We start from the raw sequence: 24,490 nt of genomic DNA, 5'->3' as shown, positions 1-24,490 counted from the left end.
CCAATTACTCTCACTCTTTCCTTTTGCAATGGAATCTCAAGGGAATAGTGTGCACTCACTATCTCTGTTTCCTTAGCTTCATCTAGTTTTTGGGCTTCCCTGATAGCGCAGTTGGTAAAGAATCCGCCTGCAATGCAGGAGACCCCTGTTCGATTCCTAGGTCTGGAAGATCCACTGGAGAAGGGATAGGCTACCCACTCCAATATGCTTGGGCTTCCCTTGTGGTTCAGCTGGTAAAGTGTCCACCTGCAATGTGGGAGACCTGGGTTCAATCCCTGGGTTGGGAAGATCCCCTGGAGAAGGGAAAGGCTACCCACTCCAGTATTCTGGGCTGGATTAGTCATACACGGACTATACAGTCCATGGGGTTGCAAAGAGTCAGACATGACTGAGCTACTTTCATTTCCACTTCACTTTTCATCTAGTCTTCAACTTAGAACAATTGGGCATCTCCCAAAGATTTCAGATTCAAATTTCTCTCATTTCACCTTTTTATTGCATTTACTGCCATGGATTATAACCCCCATAAACTCTCTTCTCTTAGTAACACCCTCTCCTGCATCTCTGGACACTTCTTAGTCTCCTTTATAGGATAGTTTTCCTTTAGCCACCTCTAAATGTTTCTCAGCCTACAAGAAATATTCTCCTGGATATCTCAAGCATTTCAAATTTGGCATGATAAAGATAGAGATCCGTCATTCTAAATCCTAAAAATCTTCCCCTTTAAAATCTTCCCTAATTGATTAACAGTTTTCATCCACTCAAATCAGAAACCTAGAAGGCAAAGGTTCCCCTTTTGCTTTTGCCGCTGCTATCCAATCAGCATTAAGTTTCCTGATAATTCTATTGTCTATATAGTTATCTTTATTTTCCATTGTCTCTTACTGCCAGTGACCTACTTTAGGCTCCCATTATTTCTTACTTGATCTGTTACTGATGTATGGACATCCTCTGGGTTCAACCCCTTCCCTATTCATCTTCTGCACTGCCAGATAATCTTTTTGAACATGTAACTAATAATTTCATTTCACTGTTCAGAATTCTTTGGTGAGTCTATAACCTATAAAATAAAATTCAAAGTTTTTCATCTAGAATCTGTCTACTTCCTATAAAGTTACTTCCCCAATCTATTTAACACATTCTCCTTATAAATTTACACTCCAACAATACTGTACTTGAATTGTAATTTTCCCAAATGTGCTATATTGATTCAAGCCCAAAGTCTTCTGGATATTTTTCTGTATCTCTCTCCAACTTACTATTTAAGTCTCAGATCAAGTGCTCCCTCTTCTACAAACCTTTTCCTGACTTAGAACTGACCTAAGCTTTTCTTCCATATCACCCCACCATATTTCAGACACACTGCCATTACCAAACAGTTATCACAGCATTATCATAACTGCTTACACATCTATCTGTCTTACCACTAGGCTGTAAGTTCTTTGAAGAGCAATAATTTTTTTGTTTCAGCATTCCCAATGTCATTCACAGAGCCTAATGTGTAGTAGATTTTGTATTCACATGTTTAATACATACATGAACGAAAACTTGATGGGTTAAAAATATTCCCATATTAATTGAAAAGTTCTATATATTATAATACTCTTCATTGACTTTTACACAGGTGAAAATGAACAACTAAAAAGAAATGCTGATCTTATGAAAGAAAAGTTTAAAATGCATGAACAGGTGAGTTTATGTGTCTTTATATTCTATCAAATACCTGTGGAGCATTGTCTTCCCAAATTAGGAGGGGGGGAGTCATTTTTAATTAATCTAGGCAGCCAAAAAGATACAAGTTTTGCAGACCCTCAGTGTTTTACAAACTAATGTAATAGTATATTGCTTGCATTACTTTCTTTCAAACAAAAAGGGATGCAACAATTTTGCCATTTATTTAAAAAGTTATCTTAGAGTTTTTACTCTTCAGTATACTCTTAATTAGCACTTTATAAAAGCTTTTTTGTGATAAAGTGAATGCCTTCAGTATTTTATGATTTGAGTGATCTATTGAAATTTTATGGCACCATCCAAATGAAGAGAGCATTTTATGTGGGTCCCCAATTTTCTCCCAAGAGCCAGCATACACTCTGCTACTTTTTCTTATCTCCTATAAAAAGAGCATCATGATAATAATTATAGAACATAAAACCTAGTGCCTAGAACATAAAATATCCTCAATGAATATAAGTTCCCACCCCTCTGCCCTTTGGGAGGTTTATTATGCTTGTTTTTTCTCATCTCCCAAGAGCCAATATGTCAAACTCTGGCAGATCTAAGATTTCCAAAACTCAGCTTAGATCTGTATCCACCTTAGAACTTCAACTTGAAGGATGATCTCTGTTTCAATCTGGTTCTTAAAGAGCCTTTGAAGAAACACAAGCTAATTCTGTAAACATGCTGGGGCTTCTAGGTAATACTCGGGAGTAATGAATGGTATCTCATGTACTCTTGGAAAATTTAGCTTCTCATCACCAATTTTGAAATAATTTAAATATCCCTGGGTTATATCCCATTCTTTATATTTCCTTTATATCTTTACTTTATTTTTCCATCCCTTTCATATCTTTCCTCTACATTTCAACAATAAATGTAGTCAGGGTGTAATTGGAACAGAAAGGGAGAAAACTTTTGCCTCCTCTTCTAAAATGTCAGATTGTAGAATACTTCTTTGTCTAAAATAATATGAATTTTCAGAGGGGTGGGAATGACAGAAAAAACACCGTAACCCAAGATTCTGAGCTTATTAACTGCTGTCCAAAGCAAACTAAAGATTACCTCAACCTAATGAACATTCTCTAGTACAACACCTCCAGGCACATCCAAGACATACGGAGAACCACTCCCTAGAAATAAACTTTGGAGTTACTTACCAGCCATATTTATGAGACTGGAAGATTGGTAACTTGTATGTGAAGAATGCTTAAGTTTTATAAGAAGATATAACCAGAAGCTGTCCCTTGGAATTTAAAGTTCTCAAGAAAGCAAATGAAAAGAAGGCAATCAACAAGAACCTGTTGGAATTTTGTCCCCTTAAAAAGAAGAAAGGATTGGACTCTTTGGGGCTGTTACAGATTATACTAGAGGAGAAGAACCCAGTGAGATACAGCCTGGTACCAGCCCAGACGTTTAAGATAGGCTTCATGCCTCGAGACTACAGTGAAAATTCTCAATCTTACCAAACTAACGGCAGCATGTCAGGTGGGAAAATCAATGGAGAATGAAAAGACATGTAGATTTGTCTCCTAGAGTTTCCCAGAGCAACAACTGCTTAGTGCACCAATTTGAGTCAGGAGTCATTTATGAAAGCCATTGTGTAGTTGTCCATCTAGAAATCTAGATTCAAGCATAGGAAAAATATCACAGTCTATGAGATTGACCCCTTCAGTCACCTACCTAACTTTAATCAAAGGCAATGGTTGGATAGGTTCAGCCATTCCTGTAAGTTTTCTGGCAAACTAAGTAACACAAGTAGGAATCCTGACTGTATCCTCTTGAATTTAAGGAAATTTTTAATTATATATATAAATTAATCTTTATTTTTAATTATAGCTGCTTAAACCAGTGGATCTTGACTTTTTTTCATCTCCTCAAATACCTGAATATACTGAATATCTATTAAAACCCATGAACCCTGATAAAAAAGTGCTCAAAAGGGCACGTGCATGCATACAATTTCAGGAAGTTAACAGACCCTTGAAAACCCTTTATCTGGGTCTAGGGTAAGAACCTCTAACTAATAATTCTTATTAGCATTCTCATTCATTGAATACATATCAAGGGATATACACCAGGAGATAGGAATACAACAGTGAGTAAAAACAAAGTCCCTGCTTTTACAGTGCTTAACACACATGCGTGCCCAGTCATGTCCAACTCTTTGCAACCCCATAGACTATAGTCCACCAGGCTCCTCTGTCCATGGGATTTTGGCAAGAATCGTGAGTGGGTTGCCGTTTCCTACTCCAGGGGATCTTCCTGACCCAGGGATCAAACTCTCATTACTTGCATCTCCTGCATTGACAGGTAGATTCTTTACTACTGGTGCCACCTGGGAAGCCTTACCATGTTTATTAGAAGATTTTTCTGGGCCTCCTGCCTGCATCATTGTCTCTTTCTTACTATCCCACTTCACTTTTATTCTTCCTTCTTTCCTTTACTCCTCTCCATCTAGAAATATACCTCTGGAAAAACTGAAAATTTAATCTCTCTGGTGGATTTCTCTTTCCACACTTCTCTCAACACCTCTCTCTAGGGACTTCCCTGGTGGTACAGTACATAAGAGTCCACCTGACAGTACAGGGGACGTGAGTTTGATCCTTGATCTGGGCGGATTCCACATGCCACAGAGCAGCTGAGCCCATGCACCACAACTACTGAAGCCCATGTGCCTAGAGCCTGTGCTCTGCAACAAGAGAAACCACCACAGTGAGAAGCCCAGGCACCCCACCTAGAGAGTAGCCCCTGCTCTCTGCAACTAGAGAAAGCCCTTGTACAACAATGAAGACCCAACACAACCGAAAAAATAAAATAAATACTTTTTTTAAATGCTACTCTCCTTATGAGCATAATAAATCACTTCTCTGCTTCAACAACCTATAAAACTAACCTCAGGAGGCTGTTGACCACTTCTCAGATCCCAAATTCATCCTTCTTTAGCCTCCTCATAAAGCTGACCCTTACCATAGATAATGCTTAACCTCCTTCTGGAAATTAGGGATGTTTATATAATTGTCAGAAATGGAAAATTCAGGCTACATTCAAAGAGATTGACCCTATGTTAAGGTAAGTTTGCTGCTGCTGCTAAGTCGCTTCAGTCGTGTCTGACTTTGTGCGACCCCATAGACAGCAGCCCACCAGGCTCCCCCGTCCCTGGGTTTCTCCAGGCAAGAACACTGGAGTGGGTTGCCATTTCCTTCTCCAATGCATGAAAGTGAAAAGTGAAAGTGAAGTTGCTCGCTGGCTATCAAATGATACATAAAGTTGGCTCTACAATATACTTTGGCTTTTTTGAAATATTTTAATGTTCATGCCATTTCTGCACACACTTAAAATATTTTGAGCATCTATGATAAGTTATGGATATGGTGATGAGAATTCAGGAGGCAAAGATAAAAATCATTGTGTCTAGATGATCTATCTACTTGAACAAGAAATTGGTCCTTCTCAAAGTTTAGCATTCAAACAACGAACAATATCTTTCCTCTCTAGATATAATTATATATCAAAAATTAATATAAACTTTGAAAATTTCATCTAATCAAAAGATGTGAACACATACTTAAATTGAACAATGAATATATGTTTTAATCTATAGGAACATAGGAATAATATTGCCAAACTTATGAGTGAAATGAAAATCAAAGAGGAGGGACATAAGATTGAAAAAACAAAACTTTATCAAGATATGCAGAAAAAAGGTAAGTTTTTATTTTTAATTTACTGAATTCTAAGATACCATATATGCCAGAAAATTTGGAAAACTCAGCAGTGGCCACAGGACTGGAAAAGGTCAGTTTTCATTCCAATCCCAAAGAAAGGCAATGCCAAAGAATGCTCAAACTACTGCACAATTGCAGTCATCTCACACGCTAGTAAAGTAATGCTCAAAATTCTCCAAGCCAGGCTTCAGCAGTATGTGAACCATGAACTTCCAGATGTTCAAGCTGGTTTTAGAAAAGGCACAGGAACCAGAGATCAAAGTGCCAACATCCGCTGGATCATGGAAAAAGCAAGAGAGTTCCAGAAAAACATCTATTTCTGCTTTATTGACTATGTCAAAGCCTTTGACTGTGTGGGTCACTGTGGAAAATTCTGAAAGAGATGGGAATACCAGACCACCTGATCTGCCTCTTGAGAAACCTGTATGCAGGTCAGGAAGCACCAGTTAGAACTGGACATGGAACAACAGACTGGTTCCAAATAGGAAAAGGAGTACGTCAAGGCTGTATATTGTCACCCTGCTTATTTAACTTCTATGCAGGGTACATCATGAGAAACGCTGGGCTGGAAGAAGCGCAAGCTGGAATCAAGATTGCCAGGAGAAATATCAATAACCTCAGATATGCAGATGACACCACCTTTATGGCAGAAAGTGAAGAGGAACTCAAAAGCCTCTTGATGAAAGTGAAAGAGGAGAGTGAAAAAGTTGGCTTAAAGCTCAACATTCAGAAAACAAAGATCATGGCATCTAGTCCTGTCACTTCATGGGAAATAGATGGGGAAACAGTGGAAACAGTGTCAGACTTTATTTTTGGGGGCTCCAAAATCACTGCAGATGGTGACTGCAGCCATGAAATTAAAAGACGCTTACTCCTTGGAAGGAAAGTTATGACCAACCTAGATAGCATATTCAAAAGCAGCGACATTACTTTGCCAATAAAGGTCCATCTAGTCAAGGCTATGGTTTTTCCAGTGGTCATGTATGGATGTGAGAGTTGGACTGTGAAGAAAGCTGAGCACCGAAGAATTGATGCTTTTGAACTGTGGTGTTGGAGAAGACTCTTGAGAGTCCCTTGGACTGCAAGGAGATCCATCCAGTCCATTCTAAAGGAGATCAGTCCTGGGTGTTCATTGGAAGGACTGATGCTGAAGCTGAAACTCCAGTACTTTGGCCACCTGATGCAAAGAGTTGACTCATTGGAAAAGACCCTGATGCTGGGAGGGATTAGGGGCAGGAGGAGAAGGGGACAACAGAGGATGAGATGGCTGGATGGCATCACCGACTCGATGGACCTGAGTTTGAGTGAACTCCAGGAGTTGGTGATGGACAGGGAGGCCTGGCGTGCTGCAATTCATGGGGTCGCAGAGAGTCGGACACGACTGAGCGACTGAACTGCAGATACCATAAAAAAACTTACATGCATATATAATTTTTTTCAGTAATTACCAGTATTCTTGAGTAAACACTGCCTTTACACATCTCAATTTAGGTTTGTTGCTTTCTTTATATTTATGTGATATAAATTACATTTATAAATTGGACTCATGGAGTTTGAATTTAACATTTATGTGAGATAGTTAATATTATTGTAAAATTAATATAAAATGTAAGTTAGCTTTGATATTTATATACTCATCATATTGAATATAATTTCACTAAGAAATTATATTCACTATTCACTAAGAATGAAATGTAATTTCTCTAAGAAATTATATTCAATATTCAATAAGAATGAAATATTCTTCCTTTAGCAAAGTAGGTCTCATGAACTAATGTTGAGAGTTAACTGGTTTCATAAAGGTATTTAAAAGTTTCTTAACAAGCCTAGATGCACACCGTATGCAAAAATTAACTTGAATAATAGATCTGAATGTAAACCTATATCTATAAAACAGCCAGAAGAAAGCATAGCAGATAATCTTTGTGACCCTGAGTTAGCCACAGTTTCTTACAAAGAAACACAAAGCACAAACAATAAAGGAAAAAATTCTAAATTGAACATCAAAAACTATTAACTTCTGTCCTTCAACACAAAAGAAAATGAAAAGACAGGCTACAGACCAGTAGATAATACTTACAAACGCATAACTGATAAAGAACTTATGTTCAAAAATCTATAAGGAACTCTTAATTCAATAATAAGTCAAACAACCCAATAAGGAAAGGAACAAAATACTTGGACACAAATAATATATACAGATGAAAATAAACACATGAAAACATATTCAACATAATTGGTTTGTAGAAAAATGCAAATTAAAACCACAGTGAGATACCACATTGCACCTTCTGTTGTTGTTCAGTCATGTCCGACTCTCTGCGACCCCATGGACTCAAAACCTCAGTGCCAAGTGTTGGTGAGGGTATGGAGCATTGGAATTCTCATACATTACCAGTGGGACTGTAAAATTACACAACCACTTTAGAAAAGAGTTTTGCTGTTTCTTTGGGTTCTCTGAGAAGCAGATGCCTAGATAGAATTAGACATTCAAGAGATTTGTAAAGGAAAACATTTGTGAAGATAGGGAGGGAACTGGGGGAGATGGGTTAGCTGTTACAGGTTGAACCGATGTGAAAAAGAGAAGGAAGAAAGGTGTGCTGGACAGGAGAAGTCAGTCTGTGACACATTTATAAGAAAAAAGTCAGCAAAGTTGGGCCAAAGTTGCCCATCAACCAAGTTCTACAACTCTCAGGAACAACTCTGCCTTAGTATCCATGCCAAGTTCAGTCAGTGGCTAGGAGCAGCTCTTGGGAATCGTGACCTCAGCATAAACATGGTCATGAAAAGCAATGAGTCAGTTACGGTCCCTGAAGTTGGAGATCTGAAAGATGCATTTTCATGGGCACAACAGTTCCCTCCTTATGCTACACGTACCTCCTTCTCCATTGGAGTTCAGGCAGCAGGTTCTCCATACTTCTATGGACGTTTCTTCCTCAGGAGAAACCTAGAAGAGGGGTTGTTGAAGTGTTCTTCCTCCTAGGGACCTAATTGTGTATTTTCAGCCAGCAGGTTCTAGGTCAAAACCTTGGTTCAGGTTAGGGAACTGAGCAAAAAATAATTTTTAATGGGGCCATGTGCCCTCAGCCTCCTGTTCCTCCATTCTTATTTCTTTTGTACTTGTTAAGCAGCATTTACTGCTCATCTGTTAACTAACTCTATGATTCTCAAAAATACCCCTTTGGCTGCTTTCTGACCTTTCTGGTCATTATAGTAATTGTGGCCTCCTGGCTTCTGGCAGTTAAACACCATCATCTGGCTTCTATAACTTGGTGGGGGAAGGGGGACACCATTCATGAATATTAATGAGCCCAACTTTATAACCTCTTACTGGCAGCCCTAGCTTGCAGATAAGAGTGAAAGTTGAACTTCTTGGTGATGCTGGTTTGTCTCTCACCAGCACATTCCCTGTGGCTTGATTAATAGTGTGCCTTCTGTGTCCTCCTAAGGAACATAATCCTTTGGTGCGTTTTCTTGCCTCACAAGATACATCTACTCAAGCATGCCAACTTTTGAGAGCCTCCTTATACCTTTCTCGCTAGCTGTCAGGGCATCTCAGGTGTTGCCACTTCACTCTGTTTTGGCCAGTGCTTTCTCTAGAGGTCTAAGGCTACTCCAACAGAATTTGCCCCATATCCTGGGTCCTTGCTAGGGTATTATGTCCCCTGACCCTAAAGAGTATCTTCAAGTCTATTAATTCTTGCTTACCTAAGTCTTAATTTCTGTCGTCTTCTATCCAGCACCCTCAAAAGTGCCTTCTCAAAGGTATTCACATGGCTCTTCCCAATACAACCTAGCTAATTCTTGCAGCTCTTTGGGGTATATTCACTTTCCCCACTTACCAGCCCCGGTACTCCCCCAGCCAGGTGATACTGAGCTTTAACCCTAGTTATTAGCCTAGCCACCAAAAGAAGAGGCTGGGGCAGTTTTGGAGAAGAGCCTCTGTAGCATCTTTCATCAGTTAAGCTAAGGGCTAGCTCTTCCTAGGAAAAGGTAGGTCACTTCTGCCAATTCTGAGCATTTAGGGGAGCTGTCAAAGCAGTTTCCTCATAGGCATTGATCCAGATACCCCTGTCCTATTTTTTAGGATATTAGGTGTTTCCAACCAGGATTTAGCATGGCACACCTGTTTCTGCTGAGCATTTAAACCTCTCTGGAGTTCTGCAACTTTAATGATTAGATTCTGTTGCTCAGCTGTGCCTGCGCTTCCACTAGAGTTTGTAAGAGCCTGTCTATGGGCTTCCAAAGAGACCCTCTGACTCTCACACCTGTTCTTTAAATCTTTACCTTCTAACAGCTCTGTTTCTTATTATCCCAATGCAGGTAGATGTAAGAGACGTGGGTTCGATCCCTGGGTTGGGAAGATCCCCCAGAGGAAGGCACAGCAACTCTCCTCCAGTATTCTTGCCTGGAGAATCCCAGAGACAGAGGACCCTGGTGGTCTATGGGGTCACAAAGAGTCAGATACAACTGAACCAGCTGAGCATACACACACAGGAAGTCAATTTAATTTAGCGATAAATAACTCTCCTGTCTTTGTGGGCTTTGTTTCTCATCTTTCAAATGTCTGAACTATTATACCTACAAGGCATTCACCTCCACCAGGACATTTTCCCAGATAACTGCTGATAAAACCTTCAGTGGGCTTCCCTGGTGGCTCAGTGGTAAAGAATCCGCCTACCAATGCAGGAGAGGTGGGTTCAGTCCCTAGGCTGGGATGATCCTCTGGAGAAGGAGATGGCTACCTAACTCAAGTATTCTTGCCTGGGAAATCCCATGGACAGAGGAGCCTAGCAGGCTACACTCCACAGGGTCACAAAAGATTTGGACATAACTTAACGACTAAACAACAACAACAAAATCTTGAGTAATCAGACCCCTGTGGTGTACTAGGAACTCCCAGTCCTCCACATACCACTGATGATGGCGTCCTCTTCCTCACAAAGTGGTAAGTGCCCATCCTAACTGTTTCTTGTGCTGATTCAGATCCTCCAAGGAACCACCGAGATGGGAGTAGAAACTCAGAAATTTACTGGACAAAAATGCCTATGAAGGGAAATAGTGAGGGAGCCAGAACAAGCTGGTATAGCTCTAGTCATCCTGTGATGTGAAGCCCTCTATACATAGGAACCCAGGCTTTGTGTGTCTCTTTAACCAATAAATCTCCTATTCTCCAGGCATTCAGAGAACATTATTCTCTAGATATTTAAGAGTACAAATTAGTTTACTTATTCAAAAGCATTCAATGGGCAGCCCTTTTGTTTCAATCATTTTTAAGGGACTTGTTAAAAATATATAAAAGCTACCCTGCACATAAACAGTTTCTAAAATACATTTTTATTAATAAATTGTACTTTCTTGTCATTTTTTAAAATACAAAAAAGTAATCTTCTAAGATTTTTGAAATGTTACGGTGAATTTTTTTTATTCAGTCAAATTAAGCGAAGAAAAGAATAAAGAACTGATAGAGAAAAAGGAGTTGGAAATTTCCGAGTTAAATGCAAAGTTAAGAACTCAAGAAAGGGAAAAACAAAATGAAATGATCAAACTACAGCTAGAGGTAAGTGTTTAAGGCTCTGCTGAATTTGAGGATGCATCCCTTAGACTAGGCCATTCTTTGTCATCACAGTGAGATAAATTTCAGGATTAGAAACAAGCCTGTGAGACAGTTTCACACATGCTTATTCTTCATCCATAGCATGCAGTGCTCAAACCCTGCACAGCTGTTACACTGCCTTTCAGCACTTGGCCTCACGGTGGGACTCCAGTCGTTCAAAAGGTGCTGATTTCCACAGAGGGTCCTATCTCCTCTGCCTGCAGAGACAGCTCAAAGATTACCTACATTTGACAGCTGAGTCAATGCAGCCAAAAGGACTACTGTTCTAGCAGTAGGGAGAGTGTTTCTAATCCTTAACGTTACTCTCTTCTCAGCAGTAATTGTGAAACCCTGATGAACCAACTGGAAGTTTTTCATTTACAATAAATAACTATTTTTTTCCTAATAAATGTGTAGAAAGATAGATGGTGAAGAATCTGCCTGCAATGCAGGAAACCTGGGTTCAGTCCCTCGGTTGGGAAGATACCCTGGAGAAGGGAACGACTACCCACTGCAGTATTCCGACCTGGAGAATCCCATGGACTATACAGTCTATAGGGTCACAAAGAGCCGGACACGACTGAGCGACTTTTACTTGCTATTCATCTTCATTGTAACTATCCATTCTCTCCCCAAACCAGAACACGATCTCACTGAGTTTATTCTTAGTTCACACTATAAACTCAACCTGAAGGAAAAATAATTGAAGATTTTGCAAAAAAAACATGACCTGTAAGAATGGCCCATGAGAATTTTTTTAACCTGATACAGCTTAATGTCAAACCAGCAAGCATTCAAACTAAATCAGTAAAATCATATCCAAATTCTACTATTTAGCCTCACAGTTTCTATAGAAGGGTATTTAAATGTTTTCCCATGACTGTTGATTACACTACATTTTCTTTACAAAATACACTCATAGCAACATGAAAGTATTTTTATCTACCTTTAAGTTCATGAGATTCTCAACCCTAGTTAACTAGATTCTTAACCCTACATGATAGAATCAATGGATGTCTTGAGGAAAAATGCTCCTGACCCCAGCCCAGAATCTCTAAGGTAGTATCCAGGTATTCGGTTCTTTAAAAAACCTGCCCAGATAATTTTATTTTTATTTTTTATTTTTTCCAGATAATTTTAAAGTGCAGCTGGGGTCAATCTTGTTTGGGTAATCCTTGTTCTGAAGACTTTTCTATCTTCTGTTATACAGTGAATACAATTGAACTACAGATGATACATCTAAGAATATAGTGGATTATATTTATAGAAACAATTGTTTCATTTAACTAGAATGTTCTCAACTTTCTTTTTAAACTTGATTCAGTTTGATGCCAAGCTAGCAAGAGTTCAAACTAAAACAAAATCATATCCAGATTCTACTGTTTCACCACACAGTATCTACAAAAGGGTACGTGAGTTTTTCTTCCATGATTGTTGCTCAAAAAATTCTTAATGTGTTTCCATAAAAGTTATATTTAAAACAATATACTTAGCAGTTTTCCTGAAAATATATTTATCCCACTATGAGACATTAAATTTTTAATAATCTTTGTAAGTCACTTTCAATTTAAACTAGTAAATCTTAGTAGTAAATTAAAACATTAGACAAGTCCTTTGACTCTTTGGACTATCTCAGGAATTCCACAGTGTATTTTGAACTAAAGCTGACTTACTATTCTGAAGTTGTTTAGATACTCAGATAGCATATTTCTTCTTGTTCAACAAATAGTGCTAATGTGTGTTTTTTGTCCTTACACCAGTTTTACCCTGTTAATGCCTACATAAACAAAATTATAGACCTTTTAAAATATGGTATCTTTTTAAATACCTTCTTCTACTTAAACCAGAAGCATCGTTTTTGCTGTTTTGTTGTTCCTTGTATTAATACTTAGTTGTATTATTTATGAACTGCAATAACAAAATTGTTCTGCTCCATTTAGAAACTTCAACATCTTCAGGAAGAAAAAGACAAGGAGATTGCAGTTCTTCGTAATACCGTTCGTGATTTAGAACAACGCCTCTCTGTCAGCAAAGATTCTCAAGTTAAACTTGTTGGCAAAGATCCTCGCTTTAAACGTAGACGGTTTTGAGTAGATTCATTAGTTGCTATTTAATTTCTTTAAAAGCAGTTGAAAATTAATTTTGATTGTCAATATAACATACTACCTAAGTAATAACAACAATGAAAACAAAAAGCTTTAAACTTTTTTATTGAATTTAAACATCCACATTTTTGCCAGTCCTGTTCTACATTTCTGCTTAACAGTATTGACCATAAAAAAAATTCAGGTTTATAGGACCTGGTTTGCCTATTGAACCATCATTGACTATGGAAATACTTTCTAAGCAATCAAGAGTTAGACAACATTCTTTTATCTTTTCCCATCTATCTTTCAAGATTGGCAAAAAAACAAGATATAAAGGCTTCATTCATATATGATAGTAAAAATCAAGATATGAGTCTTAGATATAGAAAAGTATAAATGAATATCTAAAATGTAATCATAGCAAAGTATTCATGTGTATTTCTGGGTCTGAAAAGACAGAATTCACTTCTTGCTTTAAAGGTTTAATCTGTTAAAAACCTAAGATTAAAAAGACGAAGATAACATTGTTTTGAGAAATAAGAAAGTGGAGAACATGTCTTTGTTGTTCTTCCTCCATTCTTAGTTGCCAACCATCCAACAGAAACCCCTAGGTTATAGTTTACGTTTCTGTTCTCATTAACGCAAGTAGAATACTGGAAAAAGAAAAAGAAAGACATGCTAACCAAACGCTGCAACCACCTCTCAGCTGAATAAAAATATGGTTTGGGTCAAAATTTCTTTGACTTAAATTTTATGGAAGTCAATTTCTCCATGTTTGCACAAATCCAATTCCTATTTTTGGATCACTGTTAATTAGGTACCTTATACAAATGCTGGAAATGCAATTGTGTAGATTGACTTGGGGAATATATCCAATTTCATATATTTAATTTGAAGGTCATTTTCACATTTTGGCCTTATTTTTTCAGCTTCACTTGGTGCTGGCTTCTGTGGGGTTGAGCTGCTGACCTGCTGCCTGTCAGGCAGCTGGAGGCAAACGTCACTGTCAAGATTCAATGACATTCTCCTCCGCCAAAAGGCCCTGTCAGCTACACAAAGAGGGGAGCTTTTCTGTACACTGTCAGGTGATTGCAGACCCTGTTTTTTCAAATACCAGATGTCGACAGTGGCAACAGCAGCTACTCAAAGCAGATTCTGAATCTTTGGGAAACTGTCAGAGTAACTGATTTATGCATCTCTTTCGTCAGAGCTTCTTTTGTGGAAGAGAAGGTTGTAAACTTTCACTTCCTACTGGTGTATCACAGTTATCTGAGTGACCCTGTCTTTGGGGACCCTTGTGCCTGTGGTGGTGGTGATGAAGACCTGAAGGAGGGGGATTCTCAGGGGTATCTGGTGTGTCTGGTTTTGGAGACTCTGAAAGATGAGCATTTTCATGAAGCTGATGCCCATGATGGGGATGGGGGTGGGGGTGGGGATGGGGATGGGGGTGGGGGTGGGGGTGGGAGTGGGGGTGGGGGTGGTGATGTCGCTGTGAAGCCTCAGCTGTTTTCTCCTTGGTAGCCAGAAATACATTTTTACAGACGTCTTCATCTTCCAGTGCCTGGAATACATTTTATAAATCATTTAACAAATTTATAGATTTAGCAAGAATGCATGAAAAAATGAATTCTGGAGTTAACATATATGAAAGTCAAACTGCTTAATTAGATTTGAACTGGTTTTGTGTTTCCAGCATCATATTAATAAGAGAAAAAAAAATTTATCTCAGCCTCAACGCCTAGACTTTTTATTAAATTTGGTTCCCATCCATACCTAATTATAAAGTGCTTCTTGTACAAAGTTTGCATTTAACTAAAGAATCTTCAAACATTTTGCAAATAAATCAATGTAAATGTTTTGAAAATAGATTTTTAAAAATGTAAGTTAAAGCTTTAACAATTAAGCTTCTATACTAGTTAAATCAACAGCAGAATTCAAATTTTCCTTTCCTTATTAAAAGCATTTCCTAAATTTTTAAGAATTCTGAGGAAGAATAAAACCACTATATTTATATCTGCAGAAGCAAAACTAAACTAACTGGTTAAAAGAACTTAGATCGACTGCAGTAAAATCAAACAACTATCAAATCCTAAAATCAGTTTACCAAACGGAACCTTTCACACCAGTGTCAACAAAGCATTGAATATAATATTATTTTCTGAAACAAACTAATTCCTCTGATAACTCAAAAGAGCCAATAAAATTAACTCTGCTAATATTTATAATTACTATTACTATTTATAATTACTAGGCATTTTCCAAATTTCAAAATACTGAAACAAATCCCAAAATAGGAATCAACATAGCTAACATTCATCAGGCACTGAATATAAGTTAGACACTGAGTTAGTACTTTACTTGCTTTACTTCAGTCTCATCTGTAAAAGCAGTAAAATAACCCTCACAGTATTATGCAGATTAAAATGTGAAGAATGACACAACTAAATTAATTAAACTGTTGGTTTTCTTATTAACTTAAGTGAGTCATTAGAATGTGAATGGCTTTCTTTAGAGTTGGGAAAAATCTAAAGGAAGCAGAGCTCATAAATAAAAATTTTAAATTATTTTTGAACCTGAGTTCAAATTTTGCCAACTTGGCTCTGTCAAGGAAACATTGTTTGGAGTTATTTTCCTTCTCAATCTGAGAGGAAAAGAAGTTTATTTAACATAAGAAGTTTAGTTAATATAAGTTAAAATCAATTCTCTAAGTATCTTTTTTATAAATCATACATACATATAGTGTTTCTCATAACAAGGAATAAATATTCTAGTGGTTGTGAAGAAGTAAAAAATAAATAAAGTTATTAATTTTAAAAATAAAATGATTTTTTAAAAAGTATCAGTAATTCCAAGTGCATTGTGTAACAGCGTCACAGAAAAGCTGACAGTCTTACATTCTTGGTGAATTAAGTAGTTATCTGGGCCTGTTCCACTTCAGGTAATGCCATGGATAATCTTTGCTATCACTATGTACTTACATGAGCACATTCATAATATTGCAATAGTGTATTTTATGTTGGCTGAATTCTTTAAGCACTTAAAGTCATGCAGTATCATTTGGTGGTAATTATAATACGTTGCTGCATTGATTTTTGTTCTCTAAACTCCTCCTAGATAAAAGCAATATGAATCTTGAAAAGATGTTTTAAAGTGTATGTTACATAACAGGAAGTGTAGGTAATTATAAAAATGACTATTGTAGTTTATTTCTAGTATATCAAAAGAAATGCTGATTTAGCTAATTAGTCATGAAACACTAACTTAGATAGCTCTTTAAAGATTTCCTCTTCAAAGAAAAATAATTGAGAAAAATACCTTGAGAGAGCAGTTTCCACATTTATCTTCACAGTAAACAGTCTTAATGGAATCTTCTACATATGTGAAAGTTAGGAAGGAATAAGGCAAACCAAGATGATATACAAGGCGGCCACATCTGAAAAATATAATAGCCATTACAATACTTTGGCTTAAAACTCAATATTCAAAAAAACTAAGATCATGGCATCTGGTCCCATCACTTCATGGCAAATAGATGAGGGAACAATGAAACAGTGACAGACGCTATTTTGGGAGGCGCCAGAATCACTGCAGATGGTGACTGCAGCCATGAAATTCAAAGATGCTTGCTCCTTGGAAGAAAAGTTATGACCAACCTAGACAGCATATTAAAAAGCAGAGACATTACTTTGCTGACAAAGGTCTGTCTAGTCAAAATGTGAAAGTTGGACTATAAAGAAAGCTGAGCGCCAAAGAATTGATACTTTTGAACTGTGGTGTTGGAGAAGACTCTTGAGAGTCCCTTGGACTGTAAGATCAAACCAGTCAATCCTAAAGGAAATCAGTCCTGAATATTCATTGGAAGGACTGATGCTGAAGCTCCAATACTTTGGCCACCTGATGCAAAGAACTGTCACAAAGAGTTGAACACAACTGAGTGACTAAACTGAAGTGAACAATATTTTCAGTGTCATGATCCTACTCATGCACCATCTGGCATGAGACTGTAGGTTTAATGGTCTTATAACTGTTTTAAGACCCTTTCATAACTTTAGTAAATTTCCCTGAAGGGGATCTCAAGCTTCCTGGCACTGCATACCAGGTCAGGTCATGAAAAGACTATAGTGAGTCTGATATGGTTGCCAGGTGGGAGGGATAGTAAAGGAGTTTGGGATGGACATGTACACACTGCCATAAAGTGGATAACCAGCAAGGAGCTACTGTATAGCACGTGGAACTCTGCTCAATGTTATGTGCAGCCTGAATGGGAGGGGAGCTTGGGGAAGAATAGATACATGTGTATGTATGGCTGAGTCCCTTCACCGTTCACCTGTAACTACCACAACATTGTTAATCAGCTGTACCCCAATACAAAATAAAAAGTTTCAAAGAAAAAAAAAAAAAGACTACAGTGAGTCCGATACTAGCATTGTGAAAAATGAAATAGATATATGTCACAATAAATAAAGTCAAAATTATGTGGTTATTTTGATTTGGTCAAATACAATTTTGTAATTGGCTCATAAATTCTATCAAAGTTCAAACCACTGACCTCATAAATCAGGTCTGCAAATCACATGATCTTTTCATAACTGCTAAGGCAGCACAAATTCCACACAATAAGAAATCACAGCATAATGAGAAAGATCCTCAAGTCTTGGCCAGTAGCCCACTGATTTAAATAAGAATCTGATGCAGCAAAAATTTCAGCACAATGAAAGAAATGGAAATACACTTGGCATTTTCAGAAACGGTGGAGTTTAAATGTCCTTCTTGCCCCCATTTTATCCTGTATATACAATTTTATATGAATATCAAAAGGTTAAACTTTGCGACAGATTAAATTAGAAGCTCGCAGTCCTGAAAGAATAACATGTAATATTAAAAACACTTAGAGTAAGACCAAGTAGGTCTCAGACCTAGGCAGAGTCTGGCTTACCATCCCTGAAGAGCCAAAAAACAAACAAACCAGCACCAACTAGAAATGATGATAGCAAATAATGTATGCATTGAAGTTCTTTCATAATACAAACATTTTATTCATTCATGGAATCAAAAGCAGATTCATACAGATTATGCCTAAATGATTAACATACTTTATAGTTAAGAAATGCAGATATATAACCTTAAAATGTATTAATAGTAATTTTAGAGATAAGCCAGTAGTCTGCAAAGTACGGTTATTCGTCTGCAACATTTTTAAGTGAGAATTGTACGAAAGGTACAAATTGATTTTTCTTTTTATTTAATCAGAATGCTAATGTACAGAGGGAAGAAAGTATAGTCAATTTTCCTTATTTCCCTATTGGAGTGGTGAATTCTTTTGTGTAAAAGGAAGTCATCTGGCAAAACCAAACATTCTAATGGGCTCACTTTGAGTATTTGGTAACAAGATGAAAGCAGATGTCTTGTTTTAAATCACTTATTACCTTAACTATGAAGCAGGTATACTGTAATGTGGGGGTGGGTGTGCATGCACGTGTGTATAAAGGTGGGGACACACCTGTCATATATGAGGAAGTCATCTTTGTTTCCATTTAAGAGAGTCCAGACATCTGGTTGGTTTTCTTCTTGTTGGTAAACAGGAATATGTTCTGAAACCTTATTTTTAAGATGCACATATTTTAATCGAGAAGAGATTCCTTGATGATTAACAACAACATAGGAGATGTTAGAATATCCTTCTTTCTCCAGTTTTACTCGCAGGTCCTCCAATCTAACATATTTGGAAAAAATACAAAAAAAGGAATAATTAGTGACTTCTCCCTTTCTCCTCTATTTTCCTACATGAAACTCTTTTGTTATTTTTTACTTACTCAGACCTCTTTTTTATATTTTTTTAAAAAACTAAAACTTGTATTTTTCTAATTATTTATTGAACTCTTTATACTCAGTAAAAACTATACGCCAAGTGCTTGCACAAACAGTCCATATGGTCCTCAAAGGAATCCTATGAAGTGTGTATCTTTTTAATCCATCTCCCACTTACAGAGAAATTGTACCCAATAAGTATTTGGCAAATAACCCAACAAATATATATATTTATAAATTCATTACATGACTCAAGACCTTTGGTGGCAAGTATAGTGTTTGTTCTACTCTGGCAAAGCTCTCATATCTACTTCCTTTATTGAAATAACTAATCCATTTGCAGGAGTACAATTTAAAACATTTTCCTTACACAAGTAATATTTAGTAGGCTACTACAAAATATAGGTACACAAAAAGAAAAAAAAAATTACATAGCTCCAGGAAAGCCACTGTAAACATCCCCCTAGTCTTCTCTCTTCTAACATGTTCTAGGCCAACAAATATAGTTTTTTTTTAATGCAATTTAGTAAATATATCTTTTCTATTTTTATTGTTTCATGCATGTTATCTATTGAATAGCTATCCCCCTAAGAAATTGTAGACCACAGAAAGACTACCTTACCTAGATGCCTGCAGAATGCACAGGTATCAGCTGGCTTGAAGAAGAGCAACCACAGTCACTGAACCGTAGGAGTTCAGCATAGGGTCTTGATCCTTTATGCTCCAGGGTGGAGGTTGCTTACAATAGGAGCTTTGGCCCTGGCTCTCTGTCCCTCCGGTTAGGAGGAGGCAGAGAGCCAGAGCCAGCCCCAGGCCTCTCCACATGGCTGGGGTTGTCCTGTAAAAGAGAAAACCTTTCTGTCATCTTCACAGTTGTAACAAGGAATCTCTATAAACCAGCAGGTATAATTCTACTTTCTACAAATACCTAGCCAGTGGATTCTGTCTCTGTGTTGTTGGGTTCTTTGTATTGGGCATCTTAGCACCAAATCTCCCTGTAAAGGGGAAAGATCAGCCTGAGTCAGGGAAGCTGCCTAAGCACCTCTCAACTATCTGGCTTAGCGAGATACTTGAATAAGCCTGCTATGAAGATTAGCCTGAACAGGCAGTCCAGTGCTTCTCTAGTAGAAGATATATGTCCAGGAGAAAATACATGTCTAGGGAAATTCTGAGAATATGGCCTCTACAGCCAAGTAACATTCTGTAGACATGATTTGATTTTTGAGACACAAGTTCTGACTGCTTCTTTCTTTTCTCTACCAGTCTAAGCACATGAAGGGTACATAGGGAATTCTGCATAGAAATGAAAAGACATCATGGGAAGAGAACTTAGGAAGAAAGGAGGTGGCAGTGAGGGAAGTCTGCCAACATGAGATTCAGATGTTATTGCCAGCCAAAATATTGCTATTATAGCCAAGACCAATACGGACCAATGATAAGACACCTGGCCAAGAAGAAATACTACAAATCACTGGGCCTTGTACCATTTAAGATTCACTGAAATCTACACTCTTATGAGTCTACTTATTGGCTACCACTACTTTCAGGAAGTTCCTGTGACTAGATGGCATGTTCTTGGGTAAAAAAAAATGACCCCTCTGAGTAGGGAAGTTAAATAACATGATGAGAAATATTCCCAAAACAAGGGCCAGAGCTCTCTGCAGAGAGGTACAAATAAAACACATGAACTGTAGATAGGTGGTGGAAAAAAGAACATATTCAGCAGAGAAAGAAAAATCCATACATTTAATTTTTAATTTCAGACACACCAAGTGAATCAGGTCATCAAGATAAGCATGCTTATTTTGATATGAAGGTCGGTGGGAGACAGATCAAGGCAAAATTCCAGAACTAGGAAGTCGGCACATGTTTAGACACTGATCTATGATTAAAAAGTAAAAGTACTTTGGGGACGGGGTGGTTGGGGGAGAGGAGGCAGCTAATGATAAATTACCTAGAGTGAGCCCAGAGTTAAGAGGGGAGCAGAGAAGCTAAAATCAGACTGATATGGGCTCTATTGCACTAGTAGCTGTGGATAGAACTTTTAAAAACCTGATTACAACTATATGACCATTATCTCTTTTTGCAGCTGAGAAAACTGGCTAAGTGTGAGTTTAGGCAGCTTGCCCAAGTCCCACACAGGTACTAAGTCACAGGGAAACTGAATTCAAACCAGTTCTACCGATTCCAACACATGACCTCTTACCTACAGCAATATATTGACTCTTTTCAGATAGGTCACCTTTAGTAACTACAGTAGCCAGAATTTCGGGGTTTTAATTTATTTATTTATTTGCAGTATAACTGCTTTACAATGTTATGTTCGTTTTTGTGCTTTCCATCACATACAACAGCATGAATCAGCTGTATGTACAATATACCCCCTCCCTCGTAAGCCTCCCTCTCTTTCCTCCACCCCACCCCTTTAGGTTAGGACAGAGGGGATTGAGTTTTTTATGCCCTAAAATGACAAAGAAAACATCAAAATTATTCAGGCTTTTTTTGTTTCTTACTAGAATGACTAGATTTTCCCCACTTTATAGAATATAAATTCAGTAGTTACAGACCCTTCAGCATAAACTCGGCACCTGGCACCCTCACTCTGCACAGCATTCCAACTAGCTGAAGAGTGAATATAAATGAAAAGGTTATTTCACTCAGTTTTTTGATGAAAAAATAACTAAAGCCATTGGCAGAGGGTAGTGGATTACAGAGTTCACACTTCCAGATTTTCCCATCACTATAATCAAGAAGCTGTTAACTTTGTTTTCTTAAAATCACTTTTTACATAAACTTTTGATTGATTGCAGCTGTCAGACAACTACATAAAATAATGAGGATAAATAAAATTAGATTTACTGAAAGGTCTTATGGCTCAGATGGTAAAGAGCCTGCCTGCAATGCAGGAGACAGGGGTTCAATCCCTTCAATCTTGGGAAGATCTCCTGGAGAAGGAAATGGCAACCCACTCCAGTAATCTTGCCTGGAAAATCCCATGGACGGAGGAGCCTGGCAGGTACAGTCCGTGGGGTCACAAAGAGTCGGACACTATTGAGAAACTTCACTTAATGCAGTAACAATTAAAATGTAGTTGTGAATTTCACTAATCTCATCACTTTACAATCACAAGCCTGGATTCTTGACCACAAACAGACCTATATTTGTTTAAAATTCCCCATTTAAAGGCAAAATATGCAGAAACATTTTCCACCCTCTTCCCCTACCCTGCATCCTCAGACCCACTTCTGAGGGTCCCCTTCTCATTCTCCTAAAAGCACCAATAACCACTGATTTTGACATGGGTTTTAACTCTTTCAAGAATGACTATTCTCCACAGTGAACCAAACCTGCTTTCTCTTTTTTTACCTTGAAATTGTTCACAATATCCCTGGACATTTCTACAGCACCCTCTACACAGACCAGATCTCAGTCTCTGCTCCTCAAACCCACCAGCTGTTTTGCCATTAGAGCTCTCACTTTGCATTTCAGTGGGAAATACTTAAGCTTGAACACACAGTATTGCCTATATAACAACACAACTTTTTGCAGAGGAAAAGTATTCCACTTCTCCAGCCTCCTCTGCCCCTATCTTTATCCTCCACTGTGCAGAAGGCAGGGCAAAAATCAGCTAGAACTGATAATGTCCCCACTACACTTTGTGTTCAGACTCTTGTGTTCTTTATTTTCTTTACCCATCTCTTTTTTTCAAATCTCTTCTAAGGACAAAAACATTTTATCAAGACCCGAAAATCAAATCATTTACCAAACTCTCAAAGAATCAAGTTTGGAAAACACAAAGTTCCTACTTACACAACCCCTTCCGACCAGCTTGCTTCCTTTCTCTTTGCTCAGCTGGGCGGCTCCACAAAGCCACAGAGAGAAACTCGGATATTTATAGTCCTGTTGTTTACCTCACCCCCTGAGCGAAAGTCAGAAGTTTAATGCATGCTCAGCCTGTGACCTTGCAAGGAGAGATCAGCCCTGAACTGATTATTACCATCAACTTTTAAAAGTAACAAGCGCTGGCATGCATAAAATGGGGGGAATTTGGGGTAATTACTGGTATATTCCCTATCGTTTTTAGTCACCCTGTTTGCTAGGATTTAATGGTACAGTCGGGGGCGGGAGGAAGAGCTAAGAATAAAGAAGGCTTCCAAGTTACGTTCTTCTCCAAACAAACTATAATAGGGAAAAATATTTGCTAAGCCAGTGAGGTAAGCTGTCACTTTAAAAAAAGAAAAATAATTTTTTTTTTCTTTAACGTTGTAGTGGTCAGGTGATAGCCCAACCCAAACCGTGTGAGCTTTGTTAAGTCTCCTGCTGTTAAGGACCTGCTTGGGTTATTTTGCGGCTTTAAAACTTGAATCTCTGGGATCTCACAGGACTTCTGCTCTTTTTTTTTTTTTTTTTTTTTTAATCATTTAAGGGAAGGAATAAGGAAACAGAACTTCTGCCTGAGAGAAACGAGGCTTCAGTTTTCTCATCACGGAAGTCCCACTCCCTGGAAGACATATGTATCCCATAGAAGTTCTTAAGAATCTACTGTAAAATCGTTACCAATTTAAGTACCATGCAAATAAGTTAACTGTGATAGTAGCTGCATATGGAAAAGAATATGGACATTTCAAAGTATACAAATATATTGAGAATTACCACCCTTTCAGACAGTGATACACTCTTTCTATTAACTGCTGCCAATGAGCACATCCATGACAGGTAAGGCAAGTGGCAATTGCGCCAAGAGATGCCGGCCCTGGATAGTGATGATTTTCAGGTGAGCCTTGCTTTCCCTACCAGTGCGCTTTGTCCAAGTGAACCCCTATGGATTGGTGAGCTGGGTACTGCTTTACAAGGTGCAGAGAGTGCAAAGAGGCTCAGATGTGATCTTTTCTGTAAGGAAACAAATTATCAAAGTAGAAGCTTTGCGTTTGAAAGCCAAATTCTATTTACTCACACCAAGCAGTAACCTTAATCTTTCAGGGTCCCTTTGAGAATCCAGTAAAATGCTTAGTTTCTCCTCGGGGGCGGGGGGAAATGCACATATACATCCTTGTTTTTAAAAGAATCTTTTGGGGGAAAAAAATTTCGAAATAAAACAGATAATTCCCCCTGTGGTTCATTTGCTTAAGAAATTTAAATAGTCATGTTGGGTCTTTCTGCAACAGAGTATTAAGTATATTACCATCACCTCCTTCCTTTACATGTGGCTTAGCATTTGCCTCCTGTACCAAAGAATTCCCTGCAAGCATGCAACTGGCTCCAAAGCCAAGCACCCAGGACTGTGTGTGTCCAGGCGACTGTATGCCTAAAACCCCCAAATGGCCAAAGGAGATGATGGGGAGTTTGCAGTATTTGAAGGGAATCCAGGCTTTTTTAACTGAAGTATAGTTAACTTATTGTGTTAGTTTCAGACATACAGCAAAGTGTTTCAGATATAGTTTTTAGATTATTTTTCATTATAGATTATTACAAGGCATTGAATATAGTTCCCAATGTTGCCCAATAAATCCTTGCTGCTGCTGCTGCTACTAAGTCGCTTCAGTCGTATCCGACTGTGT

At 37.9% G+C, this 24,490-nt stretch overlaps 2 protein-coding genes and 1 non-coding gene across 7 annotated transcripts in view; 1 reads left to right on the top strand and 2 right to left on the bottom strand.

The window, feature by feature from the left end:
- The window catches only part of CCDC152 (coiled-coil domain containing 152), a 41,017-nt gene extending 27,221 nt beyond the window's left edge, over positions 1 to 13,796 (top strand). For all 5 annotated transcript variants that reach the window (XM_005221562.5, XM_024981480.2, XM_024981478.2 and 2 more), the window contains exons 5-9: positions 1,625 to 1,689; positions 5,318 to 5,420; positions 10,874 to 11,001; positions 12,362 to 12,445; positions 12,978 to 13,796. In XM_005221562.5, coding sequence (XP_005221619.1) covers positions 1,625 to 1,689; positions 5,318 to 5,420; positions 10,874 to 11,001; positions 12,362 to 12,445; positions 12,978 to 13,127 — 530 coding nt within the window. In that variant the 3' untranslated portion in view covers positions 13,128 to 13,796. The remainder of the gene's footprint in view (positions 1 to 1,624; positions 1,690 to 5,317; positions 5,421 to 10,873; positions 11,002 to 12,361; positions 12,446 to 12,977) is intronic.
- SELENOP (selenoprotein P) lies at positions 13,228 to 22,901 on the bottom strand. Its single transcript, NM_174459.3, has 5 exons — positions 22,743 to 22,901; positions 19,555 to 19,770; positions 18,625 to 18,837; positions 16,440 to 16,557; positions 13,228 to 14,685 (listed from the first exon to the last, which is right to left on the bottom strand). Exons 2-5 carry the CDS (start codon positions 19,755 to 19,757, stop codon positions 14,011 to 14,013), a joined length of 1,209 nt encoding a protein of 402 aa, NP_776884.2. The 5' UTR covers positions 19,758 to 19,770; positions 22,743 to 22,901; the 3' UTR covers positions 13,228 to 14,010.
- Positions 19,688 to 19,739, bottom strand: MIR12004 (microRNA mir-12004). Its single transcript, NR_162333.1, has one exon. It is a non-coding gene; the product is annotated as a microRNA mir-12004 (primary transcript).
- Positions 22,902 to 24,490: the final 1,589 nt, after the last annotated feature.

Source organism: Bos taurus, chromosome 20 (assembly GCF_002263795.3).
Source record: "Bos taurus isolate L1 Dominette 01449 registration number 42190680 breed Hereford chromosome 20, ARS-UCD2.0, whole genome shotgun sequence".
NCBI classification, from domain to species: Eukaryota; Metazoa; Chordata; class Mammalia; order Artiodactyla; family Bovidae; genus Bos; species Bos taurus.
This window is presented reverse-complemented; position numbering and strand designations above follow the sequence as displayed.